The following is a 21,849-nucleotide window of genomic DNA, read 5'->3' as shown; positions in this document are numbered from 1 at the left end:
TCCTCCCTTTCCTTTTCTCTTTCGGAGAACGTTCTGTAGGGAAGGGGATGCTAAAGCCCCACAGCTTCCCAAGTGGACACACTGGTGCGGGAAGTCTGAGCAAGCGAAGGGCTGACCGGGTCAGCCCAGGTAGCTCAGGGTTGAAGCACAAGGGGTGGACTCTTCTCTGGGTCCAGTGGAGTGGCTGCCCAAACAGCTGGGGCACGAATGGGGCTGGGCAGCAGACAAGACTGCCCCTTCCTTCGCCTGCTCACCGTGTTCAGACTCCCAGAAGGGCCTCAGGGGTGCTGTGGCCCGTTAGGGGGGTTCCCTAGCCCTAGGGCTGCCTGGTGCAGTGCAGTGCAGTGCAGCTGATGTCTGAGTCAGCCCAGGCCCAGCACTACAGGAGACGCCAGGTAGAGGGAGCTTGCAAAGGCATGTGGTCCCATGGCTCAGGAGAAAAGGCGTGTTATCTCCTGTCGGAACACCCACACGCACTGCGGGTCCCGTCCACCGCTCAGGTCCAGGAGAGTCAAGCTGTGAACTGGTGTGAAGATTTGTTTAAGGCCTTGATGATGGAGGGTCAGCAGTATCCAGAATTTATGGGTTTTCCTTCTTTTTTTTTTTTTTTTTTTGTTCATTCTCATCACCTTCCTGCCCCCACAAAATGTTGGTATCTCAATCACATGACCAAACAGTGACTTGCTTGGCCAACTGCAGAGCAGGAAGCATGGACATTCTAGGAGCCTAGAGAGAGAGCCTTCTGCTAATCAGGATCCCCCTGCTCTTGAGAGACATTGCACAAGTGTGGGAGCCTCTTTGGTAAGGCATTGTAGAACAGATCAGCCTCAAAGTCGTTGCAAAAACTTTGGGCCCCAGTCAGCAGAAGGTACATGCATGACTGCAAGGAAACAAGACATTTGGATATATTCTCACATTCAGGATTGTCTTTTTTTTTTCTACAAAAAAAATTATTTATTTATTTGAAAGTCAGATTTATAGAGAGGGAGAGAGAGAGAGAGAGATCTTCCATCTGTTGGTTCACTCCCCAACTCTCCAAATGGCTGCAACAGCTAGGGCTGGGCCAGGCTGAAGCCAAACACTTGGGCCATCTTTTGCTGCTTTTTCCAATCTGTTAGCAGGGAGCTGGATCAGAAGTGGAGGAGCCAAGACACAAACCAGCACCCATACAGGATGCCGGCACTGCAGGTGGCAGCTTCACCCACTATGCTACAACGCTGGCCCCTCATCATTCATTTTAATATCACACTTTCCCTAGAATGCTCTGATTCCATGACTGAGGAAGGTGGCTGCTAGAGCTGGGCCCTTTCTGCCTGATGGGTGACTCCGCTCATCTTTGCATGGAGCCCTCATTGGTCCAGACTCATGAATGCAGAGGTTCTTCCTGCCTCATGCTCCTTCCTTCCCTCCCCTTCCGTAGATGCGAGCTGTGCGTTCCAGTCTAAAGGCTTTTTGCATCTTCTCTTGCTCCCTCTTCCTTCACCTATTATGTGTGTTTTCTCTGCAAATCTCTTGTGTGTCTAATCTTGTCTTGGAATCAGCTTTTAGGAGGGCCCGAACTGATACAGGGATAAGAGTGCTTTAATAGAAGAGCTCTCAAGTTTCCCACCTCTCCCCAGCTGTACTATTTTACAGAAAGGCAGGATAGTACAGTAGTGAAGAGTAGCTACCATCTAGGTTCAAATCCCAGGTCTGACACGTTAGCTATGTCTACTTGTTCTTTGTGTCCCTTTCATAGAATGCGAATAAACACGTAACTTCCTTTTAGAGTTGCTGTGAGGTTAACATGAATTATTAGATAGGTCACTTAATATCAACACAGAGTAATAAATATCGACTATTTTTACTAACTTTGATAGATCCGGACAGGCTCAGTAGCTATGGATGAGTTTGGCACTGGAGCTTTCCTTCTAAAGCTCTGGAACTCTACGCACATATGTTTTACTGATATTTAGCCTAGAAGCTAAAAATTAAACTTCAGGGAGCTGGCGCTGTGGCGCAGAGGGTTGAAGTCCTAACCTGCTGCGCCAGCGTCCCATATAGGCACAGGTTCAAGTCCCGGCTGCTCCACTTCCGATCCAGCTCTCTGCTGTGGCCTGGGAAGGCAGCAGAAGATGGCCCAAGTCCTTGGGTGCCTGCACCCACATGGGAGACCCGGAAGAAGCTCCTGGCTCCTGGCTTTGGATCAGCTCAGCTCTGGCTATTGCAGTTATTTGGGGAGTGAACCAGCAGAATGGAAGACCCCTCTCTCTGGCTCTACCTCTCTCTGTAACTCTGTCTTTCAAATAAATAAACTAAATCTTAAAACAAAATAAACTTCAGGAAAATACATGAAACAATAGCATGATGATTATTGTCCCCTATTTCAACTCCATTGGGTGGGTAACTCCCAGCTCCCTCCCCAAATCGTGGAATAATATTTTACATTTTCCTATATGTGTCTGTCAGACAACCCATTCTGGAACACAGAAATGGCACTGAAGATTGTACCTGTGCTCCCTCCTTCTTGTTAACATCTGTAAATGCTTTGGGTGGTACGGTTTGTCAAAGACATGACATTCATGGAAGGAAAGAAGCAGAGTAGACAAGGAACATTTGCTTGTGAATGCCTACCAAGGGTGAGATGCAGTGTTTGGTGTTCTATGTTGATTTCCTCTTTGATTCCCATAACAGTCTTAGAATTAGATAGCATTGCCCTTAAATGAAGAAGAAACAGAATTCAGGGAGGTTGAGTATATACTCCAAGTGCCTGAATCTACTAAGTTAGAATTTGAATTCTAACACTTGTTTGTCACACTCCAAAGTCCATAATTCTTCCCTACTCTACTTTTTAAAATTTGTGTTATTAGATGGTGACCTTCCAGGACTGGGGTACTGACTGCTACTTTTTTTTTTAGATTTATTTATTTAAGAGAGGAGAGAGAGAGAGAGAGAGACAGAGAGAGAGAGAGAGGTCAATCTTCCATTGGCTGCTTTACTTCCCCAAATAGCTGCAATAGCCAAGTCTGAGCCAGGCTGAAGCCAGGAGCCAGCAGCCAGCAGCCAGCAGCCAGCAGCCAGCAGCCAGCAGCCAGGAAGTCCTTCCTGGTCTCCCACATGGGGGTTAGGGCCATCCTCCTCTGCCTTCTTAGGTGCATTAGCAGGAAAAAGGATCAGAAGCAGAGTGGGCAAACTGGCACTCTTTTTTTAAAAGATTTATTTATATTTATTATTTGAAAGGCAGAGAGAGGGCGAGGCAGAGATCTTCCATCCACTGGTTCACTCCCCAAATGGCTGCAACAGCCATATCTGGGCCAGGTTGAAGCCAGGAGCCTGGAGCTGCATCTGGGTCTCCCACATGGGTGGCAGGGCCCCAAACACCTGGGCTGTTTTCCCAGGTGCATTAGCGGAGAGCTGAATCAGAAATGGAGCAGGCAAGAATCTAACCGGTGCCCATATGGGCTGCTGGTGCTGCAGACAGAGGCTTAACCTGATTGGCCACAGCACTGGCCCCCAAACTGGCACTCCTACCTTGGATGCCAACATTTCAGGTGGTGGCCTAATTTTGCTGCACCACAATGTTGGCCTTGGACAGGTTGCTTTAAATTTGCATGGCTGGATGCTAAATTGAAAGTTGCCTCTTAGGCATCAAGATAAATGGATATGAAATTTAAGTCAGGTTTTCCAAGGAAATAACCAAGAGTGTCTAAAACCCACAAGGAGGTCAAAGGGTTCAAGAGAGATGTTGTGAGGGAGTGTTTGAGAAGAGGATTTCTTTGGAATGGGCTTCCAAGGTGGGAGAGTCAGGGTGCTTCCCTCTTTGACTCTATGTTCCACTGGACCCATTGAAGCTTGATATGCATCTCCTGAAATTTGGAGGCCCAGTGGGATGAGAGTTCATGCCAGTATGAAAAATCTTCCTGGCTAGAGAATGTCACTGGGGGTGATGGTGGGAGTAAAGAGAGGTGACTTGATTGATTTGCATTGCCAAGTTGTTGGGGCAAAAGACACACGGGTGCTCGCAAGTTGTTGGGGCAAAAGACACACGGGTGCTTGCATGTAGCCGAAGTGGGACACGAAGGAGAGCAAGCTGCTTGATGGTGAGGCTGGCCAAAGAAAACTGTTTGGGGATCCAGGCAGAGACACACATGGAATGGACAGCTGGGAAACCCAGAGCAGAAGGGGAAACAGCAAAAGGAATGTTTTGCTCTTGATAACAAGTTTCAGTATGGTAGCCTGTGATGAGAGAGTCAGCTTTCAACAACAGGTACATCCAGAGCACATGAAATCAACTTAGTGTGGGGACACTCAAGAACATTTTGTTCTTTTCTTCCGTACTGCCTCTTTTCACTCCAACCCCAGGCAGACCTAAGTCAGTAAGCTGGGAAGGAGGATGAGTCAAGAGAATTTAGCACTGCCCTCTTCTCAAGGGTAAGAGGTCAGCTGAAGTTGGTCCTGGCTGGGCAGAGAAGGCTTACCTCTAAACCAAATTCGGAAGTGCTTTGCTATTTGAGACTGGGCCTTCTAATCACTGAATTAAGGCCCAATTTGTGATTTAAAGTAACGGTAGAGCTCTTTAGATTGAGCAGCAAAGCTACAGAGCCTTGGAAAAACAATTTAAAGATATAGTATTAGACAAAAATAAAGTTGCATTTTTTTAAAAAAAAAAAGATGTATTTGTTTATTTGAAAGGTAGAGTGACAGACAATGAGAGAGATTGATTTTACCATCCACTATTCACTCCCCCAAATAGCCACAATGCCCAGGGCTGCGATAGGCTGAAGCCAGAAGCCAGGAACTTCATCGGGGTCTCCCCTGTGGGTGACAGGAGCCCAAGCACTTGGGCCATCTTCTGCTGCTTTTCCAGGCACATTAGCAGGGAGCTGGATGGGGGGTGGAGCAGCCAGGATGTGAACCAGCACTCTGATACGGGCTCTGATGTTGTAAGAGGCGGCTTAACCCGCTGCGCCACAATGCAACCCTGAAGTTGCATTTTGGTTGTATCTCACCAGTAGTTCTTTTTCAGTAATATTGACTACATTTGTTTGGTGTGGTGTTTGTGATGTGCGATACTCCTTTTGATTAATTTTGCTATGACAGCTTTTTTTTTTTTTTTTTTTTTTTTTTTTTGCTTAGCATTCCCTTAGTATGTTTCATTCTATCCTTTTATTTGGAACTCTTCTAGATAATGTTAAGCTCATCTCTGAGAAAAGCAAGAAATTGGATTCTGTGCCTTGTATAATATCCAAACTGAGGTTTTCTTTTTAATATGAGAGCTTAATCCATGTGCATTTAATATCATTGACATGCTGTAGACATACTTCATTTTTTTACTTTGAATGTTTATTAATCATGTATTTTCTTTACATTCTCCCTTTCCCTCTTTTTTTAGCCTTCTGTTGGACCATTGGAATTTTCTTTGATATTTTTAATTTTACGCATTGTTTTTTAATCTTTAGCGCTTAAGAGTTTTTTTTTTTATAAACTTTTAAAATAGAACTATATTTTAAAAACAAAGTCTAAGCCGGCGCCGCGGCTCACTAGGCTAATCCTCCGCCTTGCGGCGCTGGCACACCGGGTTCTAGTCCCGGTCACGGCGCCGGATTCTGTCCCGGTTGCCCCTCTTCCAGGCCAGCTCTCTGCTGTGGCCTGGGAGTGCAGTGGAGGATGGCCCAAGTGCTTGGGCCCTGCACCCCATGGGAGACCAGGAGAAGCACCTGGCTCCTGCCATCAGATCAGCACAGTGCGTGGCGGCCATTGGAGGGTGAACCAACGGCAAAGGAAGACCTTTCTCTCTGTCTCTCTCTCTCTCACTGTCCACTCTGCCTATCAAAAAAAAAAAAAAAAAAAAACACAAAGTCTAGAATACCTCCAACTTCTATCCTACTCCTTATATAGACTTTTATATTTTGGAATCTATCTATCTATCTATCTATCTATATATGTATATATGTCTTCTGATAATTGACATTTCTATAAGTGGACAAACTATTAACTATTAATATTATAGTTCACAGTTAATGATGTACTTTTAAATATATTGTGTCATTTGTTTACAGAAAATGTTCAGCTAAGTGTTACCTTTATAATTTAGAAATTAAAAAATGAAGAAGGGAGAAGAAAAGAGAGCTTTTCAGTTTTTAATGGTATTTTTTTAAAGATTTATTTTATTTATTTGAAAGACAGAGTTACAGAGAGAGGTAGAGACAGACAGGGAGGTCTTCCATCCTCTGGTTCACTCCCCAGATGGCCACAATGGCTGGAGCTGCGCCTATCCGAAGCCAGGAGCCAGGAGCTTCCTCCAGGTCTCCCGCTGGTGCAGGGGCCCAAGGACTTGGGCCATCTTCCACTGCTTTCCCAGGCCATAGCAGAGAGCTGGATCGGAAGTGTAGTAGCCAGAACTCAAACTGCCGCCTATATGGGATGCAGGCACTTGCAGGTGGTGGCTTTACCCGCTATGCCACACAGCGTCGGCCCCCAGACTACTACACTTCTGATCCAGCTTCCTGCTAATGCACACTCTGGGAGGTAGCTCAAGTTCTTAGGTTCTTGCCACCCACATGGGAGACCTGGATGAAGTTCTAGCTCCTTGCTTTGGCCTGGCCAAGCCCTGACTGTTGTGGGCATTTGGGGAGTGAACCTGTGGATGGAAGAGCTCTCTGTCTCTGCCTTTCAAATAAAATTAAGTAAATAAAAATTTTAAAAATTAATAGGGATTCATGGAATTATCAACAAAACCCCGTCTTCTCCTGTCACATGACTTGTGTATTCCTTAACCAGGATTTGAAGAGTAAAAATTCACACAGAATGAGTCTGGTCATTGTGTGATGGTGTGATAGTCACAATGCAGCCAGCCTGTAATCTAGGCGAGTTTCTACTAAAATCTCTGACAAATATACTGACTAGACATCTGGAAGCAGGTTCGGGTAAATAACTTACTAGCACCCATTCCAAGGGGAATGATATTAGCGGCAGGAAATACTTCAGTATTTTAGTTCTTCAGTATTTATGCCTAGGGTAAATGAGCCAACTTTGTTTATTTGCAATGTACACTTAAAAAGATGTTTATTTTCAAAGTCAGAATTACAGAGATGGAGAGACAGAGAGAGAGAGAGAGATCTTCAATCTGCTGGTTCACTCTCCCAGATGGCTGCAATGGACCAGCACTGGGCCAGGCCAAAGCCAGGAGCCAGGAGCTTCATCCTGGTCTTCCACTGGTTTTCCTAGGCCATTAGCAGGGAGCTGGATTGGAAGTGGAGCAGCCAGTACTTGAGGTACTTGAATCAGAGCCCATATGGGATGCTGTTGTTGCATGTGGTGGCTTTACCCGCTATGCCACGAGGGCCCTAATGTGTACTTTAAAAAATTAGCCCATTTGTATCTGTGGCCCATTTCTTTAGTTTTATATGACTTGCAAACAAATGAGGTGGACATTTGCTGTAGTGGTAAGATGGTACTTAGGATGCTCACAACCCATATCAGAGTGCTTAGATTCAAGTTCTGGCACCACTCCCAATTTCAGCTTCCTGCTAATGCACACTCTGGGGGGCAACAGGTGAAGGTTTAAGTAATTGAGTTCCTGCTATCCACATAGGGAGACACGGATTGAGTTCCAGCCATCTTCTGCTGCTTTGCCAGACACGTTAGCAGAGAGCTGGAGGGGAAGCAGAACAGCTAGGACTCGAACCAGCACCCATATGGGATGCCAGCACTATAGATGGAGGCTTAACCTGTTGCGCCACGGTGCCAGCCCCATGGGTATTATTATTTGTTGACAGGCAGAGTTAGACAGTGAGAGACAGAGAGAAAGGTCTTCCCTCCATTGGTTCACCCCCGAAATGGGCGCTACGGCCGGTGCACTGTGCCGATCCGAAGCCAGGAGCCAGGTGCTTCCTCCTGCAGGGCCCAAGCACTTGGGCCATCCTCCACTGCGCTCCCGGGCCATAGCAGAGAGCTGGCCTGGAAGAGGGGCAACCGGGACTGGAACCCAGGATACTGGCGCTGCAGGCAGAGGATTAGCCTAGTGAGCTGCGGCACCAGCCAAGAGTATTATTTTTTAAGATTTATTGTTTATTTGAAAGGCAGAGTGACACAGAGAGGGAAAGAGATCTTTTTCATTTGCTGGTTCACTCCTCAAATGCCAACAAGAGCCAGGGCTGGACCAGGGCAAAGCCAGGAGCCAGGAACTCCATCTGGGTCTCCCACATGGGCATCATCCACTGCCTACCCAGATGGACCAGAAAGAAGCTGGATTGGAAGCCGTGCAGCTGGGACTTGACTGGACTCTAGTATGGAATACCAGGGTTGTAAGTGGTAACTAACCTCACTGTGCCACAATGCTGGCCCTGAAAGGGTACCATCTAAATAACAAATTTTATTATGTGGCAACTCCTTAATTCTCTTTTTCAAAATTTTCCTATTGTCACTGTCACTGAAATGTAAACTTGTTTTTATTTATTAGTTTTGAACTTCCTTTGACAGTCTGGAGAGAGAACTAGAGAACTGTATATGTAATCTGATCTCAATTTGTAAAAAATAAAGTGTGATAGGGGCTGCCACTGTGGTGTAGCGGGTTAAAGCCCTGGCCTGAAGTGCCGGCATCCCATATGGGCACCTCCTCTTCCAGTCCAGCTCTCTGCTATGGCCTGGGAAAGCAGTAGAGGATGGCCCAAGTTGTTGGGCCCCTGCACTCACATGCGAGACCTGGAGGAAGCTCCTGGCTTTGGGATCGGGCCAGCTCCAGCCATTGTGGCCATCTGGGGAGTGAACCAGCGGATGGAAGACCTGTCTCTACCTCTCTCTTTCAAATAAATAAAATAAACTGTGATCTTCACTACAAATGTGTAAACATATACTTAACCCTAAAATACATGGCCAACTATTAACTGGTTATTTCACTTATGTGTATGCTAGATACCTCCCAGGCACTTTACTCCCTGCTCTGCCCCCCCCCCATTTACCTGAATAGACTACCTTGAAGGTCTTCCTTGTTCTCTGCCTTCCAGTTTGGTCAAAGGGAAATGCCCAGCAGGAGATAGAAGACTCAGGTACTTCCTCCCCCTCATCCTGGCTTCTTTTTCAGGCCTTTGTGAGGCGACTCCATCTTGAAGATCACAGCTGCTGTGAAGTAACCCTTTCCACACAGCCATAGACCTTTGCAGGACAGCGCCTTTCCCCTCCCCTCCCCAGCTCTCCCCCTCCCCCACCCCTCCTCTTCCCCCACACCCCCCCTCTTCCACCCTTTTGCTTCCTCTGCCATGCCTAAGGGTAATGATACCGTTAAAGCCTGATTCTGTTCCTCTCACAAGGCCCTGAGTAGAATGCCTAACCCCCAGTACCTCAGAATGTGGCTGTATCTGGAAACAGGGTCTTTACAGAGATAACAGCTAAGTTAAAAACGAGCTCACTGGGGTGGGCCTGTACCTAATGATTTGTGTCCTTATATTGGTAATTTGGGGAAAAATCCTTTATTAATAAACTCTTCAAACCACCCATTCTGAGTCTTTTTTTTTTTTGGAGGGGGCTGGGACTTGAATTGATAGGATTTTATGTGATTCTTATTTCCATATTTGTTCTTAATGTATTTTCTAAAATTTTTACAATAGTTATGGTTACTTTTCTAGTTGATCTGAAAAAGTCATGAAAAATATGTGGTTTGACTAGGAAATTCTCATGTTTAGATGAACCTACAAGTACAGCTATCCAATACCATGGAACATCTCCATGGATTCCCTATGCTAGGATTAAAGAGAAGGAACTTGACATCTGTTGGGGAATCAGGGAAGTCTTGGTCAACGATCTAGGAGTCACAGATCTGTGATACCACCAAGATCTTTCCTGAGCAAGGTGAGTCTGTCAGCTTTGGTGACATTAAAGGCACAGCACATATTTCTTGCTTTGAAACTTAGAAACAATTTTTATTTGAGATCTGAAATACAATTCCTAAAATATCAACTTCTCCAGAAAACCGTGGCTACACAATAATGCATTGCCTCTATCATGTTAGAACGTGCATTAGACTCAAATACAAAAACCATGAAACAAATCACCATCCTTCAACAATTTGAGCAAAGATAGGATGCCTAAGGAACAACATAGATGGATTTGCAGAGGATGGGCGGTTTTTACTTCAAGCACCATAAAAAAAAAAAAGAGCACAAATGCATGGGTTTTCGGGTATATACATTAAGTTGAACCTTTGGCACTAGGAATCAGGGCATTTTTTTTTATCACATAGCATTAACACAGATTAGAAAATTGTGTAGTGTCAAAGGGATGGAACCACCAGCGTTCAAGCAATGTTGTCAACTATGCAATAAAATGTTCTACTGAATTTTTCTTCTTTTTCTAATTACTGCATACACTGGTAGCAACTCTGAAATGAGAAAAGGAGTTTGCACTCCTTTTATTTTCTGTTTAATATAGAACAGAAAACAAATTGAAACATAAGCCCTGTTATACATTAACAATTTTAAAGAACATCAATTATACAAGAAAAAGACTAAGAACAAAAAAAAAGTGTTTTACAGATACCAGACATTAATGGTGAGTGGTCAGTAGACCCTCACAGGGCTTTGCGGTGGTACTCAGCAGAAGCCACTTTATAATCACTGGCAGTAAACAGAGAAGCAGAATTCTTTGCCAGATATTTTAGGAAATCATGCAAATAGCCCAACAATAGAGCAAGGCTCTTTTCATCAAGGGGCGTATAAGCCAACATTGCTCCAATTCTCACAAATAATCTCAGTAGGTGTGGTGCTCCATAAACCTGGGACATCGGCGCATCAGGGTGAGCCAACAGGATTTCAGCATACTGGGGCCTCTCAAACTTATAGAGCAGCTGAGTGCCCAACATCACATTGAAATACTCTTTTATACCTCCCACAACTTCATTGACGGCATATTCTTTGTTGTCGATGTTTCCCTGTGACTTCTTGCAATTGGCATACTCTTCCAGAATAGCATCTACATTCTTCTTGGCAGGGAGTTGAAAGAGCTGTTTCTGCCTGGTTACTAAGTCCCAGTCCTCAACAAGCCATGGTTTTAATTCTTCAGGGATCTTGACCTTCACTTCCATCCTATTCTTGAATGCATCCTCACTTTCGACAGTGGGATCGGCCCGGGCCCTCTTCTTCCGAGGGGGCTGGGGTGCTTCGCTGGTACTGCCGCCATCTCCATTCCCAGGAGTCTTCTGCTTGTTCTTCCTTGTCTTCCTCACAGATCCTGAAGGGGGGTTCTCAGCCGAGCGACCCCCCCATCTTCCTGGGAGAGCTTGTTCAACATTCTTCGGCTGTTGGCCAGCTGTCTTCTTTCCTGAGGAGGCGCCTCTCATCTTACTTCTCTGCATGTTGCCTCTAGTTGGCTTTTTGAAGTTGTCTTCTTCCGCAGATTGTTGTCCACGAGTTTGAGAACCCTGCTTTCTGGAACTCATTCAACCCTGTTTTTATTCCAACCACTGTAATACATAAAGTATTTTACATGTTTGTTTTCTACAGTGATCTTTAACTATGGTTCATAAAGGCCCATTAGGCCACAACATATGCTAACTCCTACTACCCACTACTGTCATCCCACCCAGGCATTCCTCAGACTGCTCTAGTTTTTTTTATGTCACTAAAAGTATAGGTGTGCAATTTTAAAGAAGGAACTAAAATGACAAAGAAATGATAAAAGGCAGTGGAGTTGAAATGCAAGACTTTGGAACAGAAGAACAGAAGGAATGACAATGTAAAAGAAATCAGGAACATCAATTTAGCCAAAGAGAGGCAAAATGAACAACAGTAAAACAAGCAACTGGAAAGGTTCTTGTCTTGGTCCAGGTAGGTCGGAAATAGGGCAATGACAGTAAAGAGAAACTGAGCAACACGCTGAAGGAGACCAGGAGTCAAAGGGGCTCTGAAATGTCAAATGTGGGGAGCTAATGAGTTAACAAAAGTAGACTTAAGTGTTACTTTGGAATCAGCAATAAAAATGAAAGAATGGAGGTAAATCATCCATCTATTTGGTTTGTCATCTTCTATTGCTGTATTTTTGCTTCCAAATAGGCACTATGGTAGGTGTTAGGGATTCAAACATCTAAAGTGACAATTATAAAACAAGGTTAGTACATGATGGTTTATAGGCACAGAATACTTTGGTAGCAGACAAGACATGGCATGTAACAAAATCTCCAGTTATCACTAGTTGGGAGGGGGAGCGTAGAAAGTTGGTGAGGGAGGAGTCAGTGAGGACTCCCAGGTTTTGAGAAGTGATTAGGTCATTAGTATTATCACAAAATAATACTGCATCTGCAGGAGAAGAAATTGTTGTTCAGTATCAGCCTTCTTGCATGTGCGGTGTGCATTTCAACATAGCATTTTAAAGCTTAGGTGAGAGAAGTCAGAACTAGAAGTGAAATCTGAGAGTAATCATCATATAGCTGGCAATGGACACTATGAGGGAGACCAGAATAAAATCTGGGAAACCTGAGGAAGCGATATATAAGGGGTGAGCAGAGAGAAAGGCCAAATGAAACAAATGGCCAGAGCAGTCATAGGAAAATTAGGAGACTTAATTTGGAAGCCCAAGTTGAGAATTTCAAGAAGTGACAGGAATAATCGACAGTAAGGGAGGGCTAGAAAGGATGCAAAAATAATCCTATGGTATGAGAGGTCAAACAATTCTTTTCACTTACACAATCTTCCTTCTTTCCTTTCCAAGAATGCCTAGTGAGTTCCCAGATTTTACAGATCTTCTGAGTTGGTCTGTAAGAATGGAGTAGGAGACACAGCCTAGAAAATAAAGCAGGTATCTACAATCAAAGCAAACTTCGGTAGTCATCTAGGAAAAAATAATTTATAAACATGTATTTCACAATTGCTGTGAGAAAATACTTGGGGTCTCACATTATAAAGATCTTTACTCTGAACAGGACCTAGCATTTATGAGCTGTGCGTCCCTGGGCCTCTCTTTTTCTTGTCTATATAATGTGGCAAGTTATTCCCAGCCTTCATAAGCTCCTTAAACAATTTCTGAAATGTGATGTGGCTCAGTACCTTGCAAACATCTGTACATGTGAATGCAGAGATGTTCACTGTAGTTTCTGTAGTGTTTGTAATACTGAGGAACTGGAAACTGCATATTCTTCACCAGGGAAATGTATACATCTCAAACATAAATTATAGAAGCACAGAATAGAAGAACATTCAAATGAACTAAACAGAATCCCAGGTACTGACACGGGAAGTTTTCAATATGGTTAGATAAATAAGCAGGTTGCAAAATACTAGGTACAACACAATCCCAAAGGAACAGACAGCCCAGGCAGAGAAATAAGCATCAATCTCAGTTCTCCTGAGTGTGATCTTGTTTCTGTGTATTTCGAACAGGTACCTATCAATGCATAGGGAAATACAAACACCAGCCTGGTGAAGTCAGTGTTAAGCTCTGAGAAAGGGGCAAGGGTGGATCAGTTTCACAGCAGGTTTCCATGATAACTATAACTTTCATATACAGCGATGTTCAACCAGTCAATTCCTAACCCTTAAGTATATGTGGACAGATGCCAAGGAAGCCCCAAGGCAGAATCCAGAGGTTACCAAGCAGACAATATCCTCTAACTTAAAGGTCCGAAGCTCTGAGCAAGAATTGAAGAGCAAAGCCAGTCTTCGGAACATCAAAAGCTATGACTAAGATGACTGATCCTAAGGGAACCAGAAGGCTTCTGGCTCAGAGGGTTACAGATACATCCTGTGAAAACAGTGGCTTACAAAATCTCTTTAAAAAAAAAAAAAAGGAATTCATTGTGTCTGGGACAGAAGGAATTAAGTAAAATCCAGAAAGCCTACCTTAAGGCTTCCTCATATAGTGCACAAATGCCAAAAAACAAGGCAATGCTAGTAAAAAAACCTAAAGAATGCAAGATGGCTTAGTGCCAACCAGACCACAAAACATATAGAGCCAGCCTGGGCAAGAGCTATTCTGAAAGACACATTTGGGGAAGCCAGTGCTGTGGTGTAGCGGGTAAAGCCGCCACCTGCAGTGCCAGCATCCCATATGGGCACTGGTTCCAGTCCTGGCTGCTCCACTTCCAATCCAGCTCTCTGCTATGGCCTGGGAAAACAGTGGAAGATGGCCCAAGTCCTTGGGCCCTTGCACCTGCGTGGGAGACCCAGAAGAAGCTCCTGGCTCCAGATCGTTGCAGCTCTGGCCATTGCAGCCATTTGTGGGAATGAACCAGCAGATGGAAGACCTCTCTGCCTCCCTGTAACTCTGCCTTACAATGGACTATCTGACATTGCTATAGAATACCTGCATCATTAGTCAAGGCTTATGTACCCAGTGTGGGTACAGCCAGGACGAAACCTTTTATTTTCATCTGGGTGCCCTACACAACAATCAAGTAACCACTACTTGGGAGTCAGGAACCAGACATCATCCACTCAACCTTGAGTTCCTCATTTATGGTATGGTCTCTACCACATAGCCCCTTTCCCAGCAGCTTAACAGCGCTGTAAGGATGTAGCGACTAATGTGCTTTGCACATTCTTTGCCAAAAACAAAGCTCTTACATATTGCTGAGCTGTTTTAATCTGCTACTTTCTACTAACATATACCCACTGCTTCAGATGGCCTTTCTCCAATCTCACAGTCAAAGGTCCCTAAACCCTCTTTGATCTTTAAGCCTTTCCTAACTATTCTAGGCCATGTTTCTGATACTAGTACCCCAGAGCTGCTTAACAAGTGGTGGTGGTGGGGAGGGGGTGTTTTCAGCACATGGGAAAAATGAAAGCACCATTAGGGACAGCAGCTTCTATTTTCCTACTGATTTTCTACAAGTCAGCTTTAAGGCAAGGCAGAAATTAAGGAAACACACTTATATGTCTTAGTTTTCTACCTTTAATGTTGCCAAGTTTATTTAAAATCTCTAAATATACATTTAAACAGAGAGAAGCTCACACTGGCTATCAAATCTTGAAAACTACAACTTATGACTATGTTATTTGAGAGCTCTAAGTATGTTCCATCAAGTGGCCTACCTTGGACTTAACCACTCCCTCTAGAAATATCTGGTACATTCCCTCACTGCGTGTCTTCTCTAATAACCAATTATTAAACATTCTGTCTAAATTTTTTTTGCCCTCATTTCCTCCTACTTTGGTAACTCCAAGAAGTAGATTTAGTGGCAAAGAGGCTTTTAACACTTCTATAGCCAAGTTACCCCCACTCCCCAAGTTTTACCAATCCCAGAAGTAGTGTGGAAAAATGCTGATCACTCATACTCTGGTCAGCACTGGGAATCTTTATTTAAAAATATTTGTGAATTTGTTAAGGAGATAGGTTGTTTTAGTTTCCAGTTTGTATTTGTTAGTGGCGGTTTAACACTGAAAAAATGTGCCCACTGCCCACTCATTTTGAATTGGTCTTTAGTGCTTTTAATATCCAATGAGCTCTTTATACTGTCATTTCCCACAAATATTTCTCCTATATTTTTCAAGTATTGTGATCAAATGTATAATTTTCCCTTCCATTTTTAAGTTTAAAAACTAAGAACAAACGATGACATCTTTCTATACATTTAATGCCTTAACCCACCTAGAATTTACTTGTAAATTATGAACTGAAAATCTATATATATATTTTCCAAGAAGCTAAATTTTTTAGTACCACTTACAGTTCCTCTGTAAACCTATATATACTATACTATATAAAAATGTGAAGGTGCCACCTTATCCCCCCACCCCCAAGAATAACCGCTGAAGCACTATGTATGCCTTCGAATATTTTTATGTATACATTCAAATAAAGCATAATTTAAAAACTCAATGTGTACACTATACATAGCATGCATTTACTCAGTTCTGAAAAAGCTGAGCTGCATACTGCTCTGCCCCTTGCTCCCCCCACCCCCCTTATCATGGGTATCCTTCCATGTCAGTACATACCTACCTCTTTAATATCCACACCACATTCTGTAATCTGTTATGTACCAGAATTTACCCAGCTTCATATTAATGAATATTTAGGTTTGTTCTAGTATTTTATCATCACAAAAACACGGTTATATAGACATTGATTCACAGATATATTAGAACATAAGAATTTCTGAAGGGCACATTCCAAGGGAAACTACTCAGTGGAAGGATCTGTCTATTTACAACCCTGCTAAGAGCCAAATTAACCTCATCAAGAACCGGTTTTAATTTGTACTCAGCAAAAATGCCCAAGTTCATTCTTCTATACCTTCAGCAACACTAGATAAACACTTTTTTGAAAAAGTAGATTTTTTGTGCCAATTTAACATGTAGTTCCATTTGAATTTGTGTGATATCAAGCATATTTTTGTACATTCATTGGTCAGGTATCTGTTTCTTACAAGGATATTTTCGTTTGCTTTTCTACTAGGTTTGCTGCTTTTTATCGATTTCTAGTGAAATTTTTTCCAAAATGTCACCTTTACTAAAGTGTATCTAATGGTACGTCACTATAAGATAACATGTATTTGTGTAGATCTCAGTATCACAAATATGTCCATCTTCACCTTTGTGACTTTTGGTCTTTATGTCATGCCCCCAGACCATTATGATAAAAATGATTTAATGCATCATTTCTTGGTGTTTTTAATTTTTCCACCATAACTAACTTTTCCAAATAGTCATTGATGAATATTTATTAATAATAATGAAGGATATACCCTTTCCCCACTGATTTGAAATGCTACTTTATAACATTCTAAATTCCCAGGTATATGGGTCCCTTAAGGTACTGTACCCTCAATTATTTAGGATTATTTCATTTTTACAGTTATCACTGTCCCTAGGCCATCTGTTTTGTCAGAGTGGTATGTCTGTCCTACCACCTCCACACTGGTCTAATTATTAGTTTAACAGCTTAAAAAACGCCCTTGACTAACATTTGTAAGCAGGCATTAAGGATGTTTGATGCAGTACTATCTGAAACAGCACAACACTGGAGTCAACCTAAAAGTCTGTCAATGGCGATTTGGCAAAATAAACTGTGGTGCATAACCTAACAAGGAGTACGTTGCTAATTAAAGGACTGCAACTTTGCAAAGGCTAAGATAGAACTTTTAGACATTAAGGAAGCCAAGACAATTTGTTGAATAAAATTAAAAATAGTCAGTTGCAAAACAATATCAACAGTATAACACCATATTTGCATAAAGAAAAACACAAAACTATTATATATATATCCATATACATTTTAGGCAGGTTCATAACTTAGTGATCTAGAAGGAAATAGGGCAAACTGGTAAAAGTGATTAACTCCAGGGAGGGAAAGAGAATTGGGAGTGGTGAGAAAAGGGAACCAGAACCTATTCTAATGTTTAAAAATTTTACAAGGACATTATTCTTATTTCAATTATGTGATTAAAAATTTATTTAAAAAACACATGTATTTAAAAATACACACTGACTTTCTGATCCATTCTTGTCCATGGAAATCTTATATAACCTGATTTTTAAGTTCACCTCACCACATATTTTATACTTTGCAGCCATACCATTCAGACTAGATCCCCTCCCTCCTAGGGTCTACCCATCCTTGAAAGGAGAGGTCAAGGTCCTTTCCCTTTTCCAGGTCACCCTGACCCTTGCTTTCTCTGAACATGTACGGGCCCGATACTCTACCTCCCTACTTTTGTTCTTAATTATTTTCTAAATGGTCTCATGTAACGGTGTTTTGTGCCTATCCATCTAACGTATCTCTTTCATCATACCAGTGCCCTCTTCTGAAGTCTGGATTTCAGCAGGGAGAAGATTAGGACTCCATGAGAAATACAGTTTTCAAGAGACTGAAAAACCTTCTTTCATCTCTTTATGCAAGCAATAGGCCATCTGGGAAGCAAGACTCCAAATGCTAACATTTTTTGTGTATGTATGTGTCACAAACAAGGGTGAAAACATCTCCTCCAGTTTGTTTAGAATAAATCTTAAAGTGCACATATATCATGTCAGTTACATTTATATCAATTTCCTCTTTGGATCTTGGAATATTTCCTTTATGCTTAACAGGGTTTTTTTGTGTGTGTGTTAGTCTGAACAAAGGAGGAATGATATAAAATTTGTTAGCAGACTGAATGTGGTAAGATGTTAAAATTACAGAACCCGGAAATTTCCCCATAGAAAATATGATCAATGTACTTAAAACCTTTTGAGATGGTTAGAATTAGCCAGAAATCCTAATTTCAGTCCTAGTGGTAACTGCTGCTTCTGGAAAATGAGGAGAGAAATCAATACCATTAATTTTTTCCCCTTATAACTGCAAAAATGGGATCCACTGCTTTCAGACGTGTGTGCTAGATGTACATGTGTAAAACAAGTTGTATCAAGACTAGCAGAGCAACAATTATTATTTAAGCAAACACTTATTTGTGCTAGGCATTGTCCTGAAGCAAGAACTGCTATATGCTATATTAGAATCTCCATTTTTACAGATAAGGACACTTGGGCACAAAGTGAATTAAGTATCTTATCCAAGATCACACAGTGGCAGAGTTAGGATTTAAATTCAGAAAGTTGCTATTTGCTCCTCAACATTGAATTATACTGCATGTGGGATGCCATCCCCCCCCCCAATAAAATCTGGATTTGTGGATCTAACAGAGAATCAATCTTAGCAGTATACTTTACTAACGCACAGAAGATTGTAAAACCCTCTGTCGTCTATCCTTTTTCTATACTGGAAGCATGAATGGACTCAGCATTGAAGAGTACTTTCTCAGATAGGAGCTTAGTAATTCTGCAAACATTCCTGTAAGGTTAGGTAGTAGTATGTTGTGTGAGAACTAAGGTCAGGAGAAGGGAGGCACTTACCCAAGATTCTGTAAACAGGGATGGTTCTGCTATCAGGATCAGACCTCCTGACCCTTTTACTGTACAGTAAACTTAAGCTTTTCAGACGGTGACCTAGAAGGTCAAACAAAGGGACAAGAAAGGACATTAAAAAAAAAGCATGAGAGGATGATTTTCTTCTCCACCAGAATAAGCAATTTTACTACACACAAAGGACACCAAAGCTGATAAATAATGTACAAGTGCTTCATTTTCCTTTCTTGTGGTTATATTTTCAAATTTACTTTATTGTATGTTTATCCAACCTTTGACAAATTAATTTGTCCCCCCCCACTTTTTATTAAGGATAGTAGCAAATAGATAAAAATGTAGAAGGAATCCATCATGCAGCTTCAACAATTACTAACTGAAGGCCATCTTGTTTCATCTATAACCCCACCCACTGCTCCCTCCCCCCTCCCCCGACTTTTTAAAGCTCACCGAATAGCTGACTTGTGTATTTTATTATGGAAAATTTCAAGTATATATCAAGAGAATGAGATTAATAGAAGAAACCCACATGCCTATAATTCAGCTTAAACAATTAATAATTTACGGTTAATTTTCTCCCCTCTGTTCCCCTCCCCCTCTCCCCTACCGCTGAGATTATTCTGAAGGAAATGCTAGTCATCAACGTGTTTTGAAGACAATCCCGAACATTAAATTATTTAACCCACAAATATTTTTGTAAAAATCGTATCAAATAAAGACAATCTGAGAACATAACCACAATAGGACTACAACGGCTAAAAAATCGCTATCAATTCCTTGAAAACCTTCAAATATCGAAATCTGTGACCAAATTTTTCTGACGCATCTTAAATAGATTTTTACAGTTGGCGTGCTTTTGAATCAGGATCCAAACAAGGCCTACGCATCGCATGTGGCTCATCGTTCTCCATCCCCCTCCTCTTTAACTTTTTAATATGGGAAAATTCCAATCCCCGCTATTTTGAGGCAATTCCCAGAAAGTAAAATTATTTAATCGGTAAAAATTCAAGTTATCTGGTTTTATCCTTAATTTCTCCCAGGGAGGAGGCTGGGGCGCAGAAAAGCCACTGTGACGAGCGAATTTACGTAATTTGTATTTTTCTCTCATTCTGCTACGTGGATATTTATCTCCGTAACAATAGTGAGCCTCTCGAGAAAGCGGGTTTCATCTTCAGTGCCTTCTACGCATTATTAGAGCACACACCTCTGAGCACACGTCTCTGAGGTAGATACTATTATTATCACCATTTTACAAACATGGAAACCGAGACACAGAAAGAACAGGAGCCTTGCCCAAGCGGGGCGTTGGCGAGCAGGAATCAGAATCCGGCTCTGCCCGACTGTGAAGCAATTAGCTAATCCTATCTATAAAAACGCCGAAAAGGGGAAATCATCGACCCTTTTTCCCCACCCCCCACCCCGAAACCTGAAACGAGAATCCAGTTCTTCCCAGCAGCCGACGTGTGATCACTGCCGTTCCTCCAACCGCCATAGTAAAGCCAGGTTTCTCTGGCAACTGATATCCATACGCAGACACGTCACCCGGGAGGCGGGCTTAAGCCGTTCAACCAATCACGATCGTCTTGTCTAAGTTTTAGAATGTTCCATAACCAAATGATTGGACAACGACTCCGACGTCAGTAATGACACTCCGCCGCAGTAAAGGCGGGCGTAGCAACCTGCTTCTTCATGGTTAGAGCCTAAAAGGAACCAATCGGCTTCCTCCTTTCGCGCGGGTTCTGGCCAATGACGCTCGCGCTCTTAGATTCTGAACCCGCCCTCCAAAAGCGCGACAGCCGTTGGGTCATAAGTCTATAGGGCAGAGTGCTCACGTGGCCTATTTTCACGACCCAGAGTTCCTCTGACCAGAGAATTTTTTTCCTTTCTGCAGGGAGGCATTATGGGTTTGTGGTTTTTTTTTTCCACTGGGAAAGGAAGTGTCTACGTGGCCTGCGGAAATAGGATAGGCGGAAATGAGCTAAGGTTCCCGCGAGTGGGGAAGCGCGAGGTCAAATCCAGGGCCACGCCCCCGAGCCTGTTGCGCAACTCTCGGAGCAGGGGAAAAAAAAGGCGCAGTGAGAGGGTTTGGATGTGCGCGCAAGTTGGCGTGGTGAGTGGCGCCAGCGCAGGGCGTTAAGGGTAGCGTGTGAGAGTGTGAGTGTGTGAGTGTGTGTGTGTGTGTGTGTGTGTGTGCGCTTGCGCGCGCGCGCTTGCGCGTGCTAGCTAGTTGGCCTTGGGGCGTGAGCGCGCGCAAGCCCTCGTGGCGCCGGCAGTGGTGGGTGTGCGCAGGCGCGCACCCTTGGCCTGGAGGGGAGGGGGCAGAGGGTGTGGAGCTGAGGCGCTCTATACAGGTTCTTCTGTGTATGGCTTGAAGAGCCGTTTTACTGAAAAAGAAAATAATAACCAAGAATACACGCTGCAACCAAAGGTGTCCGTTAAGAAATATTTGTTTTCCTTACCGATTTCATTTTAGACCCCCCCAAACACTTTCTTCCCACATTTACTTCCGTTCTTCTAATCCATGAACGGTCCTTTAGTGGTTAAGAGCCAAATCCTCCCACTCCCGTATTAGCAACTCCAAGGGGCAGCTTCTGTTAACTTCCCTAATTATCCTCCTCCCTTCTTCCCCCTCCCCTGCCCCGCGCCCCTTTTCGCAGTTCTGGCACAAATTAAATTTTCTCATAAAAATATCTGCATAGGACAGCCTTCCCTTCCGCTAGCGACTCTGAATTTCTGTGAAGGATGAAGCCCTCTTACCTGTTTGTCACGATCTCCAAGTACAGTGCCCTTCTTAAGGCAAATGCGCATTCAATTAATTTTCCAGAAAGTTCTCTGGCTGAGGTTGCTACCTCTGGAGCCTGCCGCTAGATGCCGCCAAATCCCAGTAAAGGATCGGTCCCTGGGATTATGGGGTATTATTCCCCCTTTTCTTGTTTGCTGAACTCTCCAAACAAGCTATAGGGATCATATAGGCAGTATATCTTTAATCTTTAGGGAGAAATAAAATCAACTTTAATAAATAGCCCTGTTATGACACTATGACCCA

The 21,849-nt window shown here is 43.0% G+C and overlaps 1 protein-coding gene and 1 long non-coding RNA gene across 4 annotated transcripts in view; one reads left to right on the top strand and one right to left on the bottom strand.

The window, feature by feature from the left end:
* Positions 1-9,867: 9,867 nt before the first annotated feature.
* On the bottom strand, positions 9,868-20,298 carry MORF4L2 (mortality factor 4 like 2). Of its 2 annotated transcripts, none has more exons than XM_089324500.1 (4): positions 20,230-20,298; positions 18,795-18,887; positions 12,653-12,769; positions 9,868-11,434 (listed from the first exon to the last, which is right to left on the bottom strand). In XM_089324500.1, the coding sequence occupies exon 4, from the start codon at positions 11,408-11,410 to the stop codon at positions 10,544-10,546; it is 867 nt and encodes a 288-aa protein (XP_089180626.1). In that variant the 5' UTR covers positions 11,411-11,434; positions 12,653-12,769; positions 18,795-18,887; positions 20,230-20,298; the 3' UTR covers positions 9,868-10,543. The 2 variants fall into 2 exon arrangements, with proteins under 2 accessions (XP_089180626.1, XP_002720419.1); XM_002720373.6 differs by having other exon boundaries at positions 12,653-12,749.
* Positions 20,299-20,454: 156 nt separating this feature from the next.
* LOC138847691 (uncharacterized) overlaps positions 20,455-21,849 on the top strand; it is a 36,308-nt gene continuing 34,913 nt past the window's right edge. For both annotated transcript variants that reach the window (XR_016228130.1, XR_011385627.2), the window contains exon 1: positions 20,455-20,913. This is a non-coding gene — a long non-coding RNA (uncharacterized LOC138847691). The remainder of the gene's footprint in view (positions 20,914-21,849) is intronic.

This window comes from Oryctolagus cuniculus, chromosome X (assembly GCF_051225735.1).
Source record: "Oryctolagus cuniculus isolate XC-2025 breed Fujian yellow rabbit chromosome X, ASM5122573v1, whole genome shotgun sequence".
Classification (NCBI taxonomy): domain Eukaryota; kingdom Metazoa; phylum Chordata; class Mammalia; order Lagomorpha; family Leporidae; genus Oryctolagus; species Oryctolagus cuniculus.
This window is presented reverse-complemented; position numbering and strand designations above follow the sequence as displayed.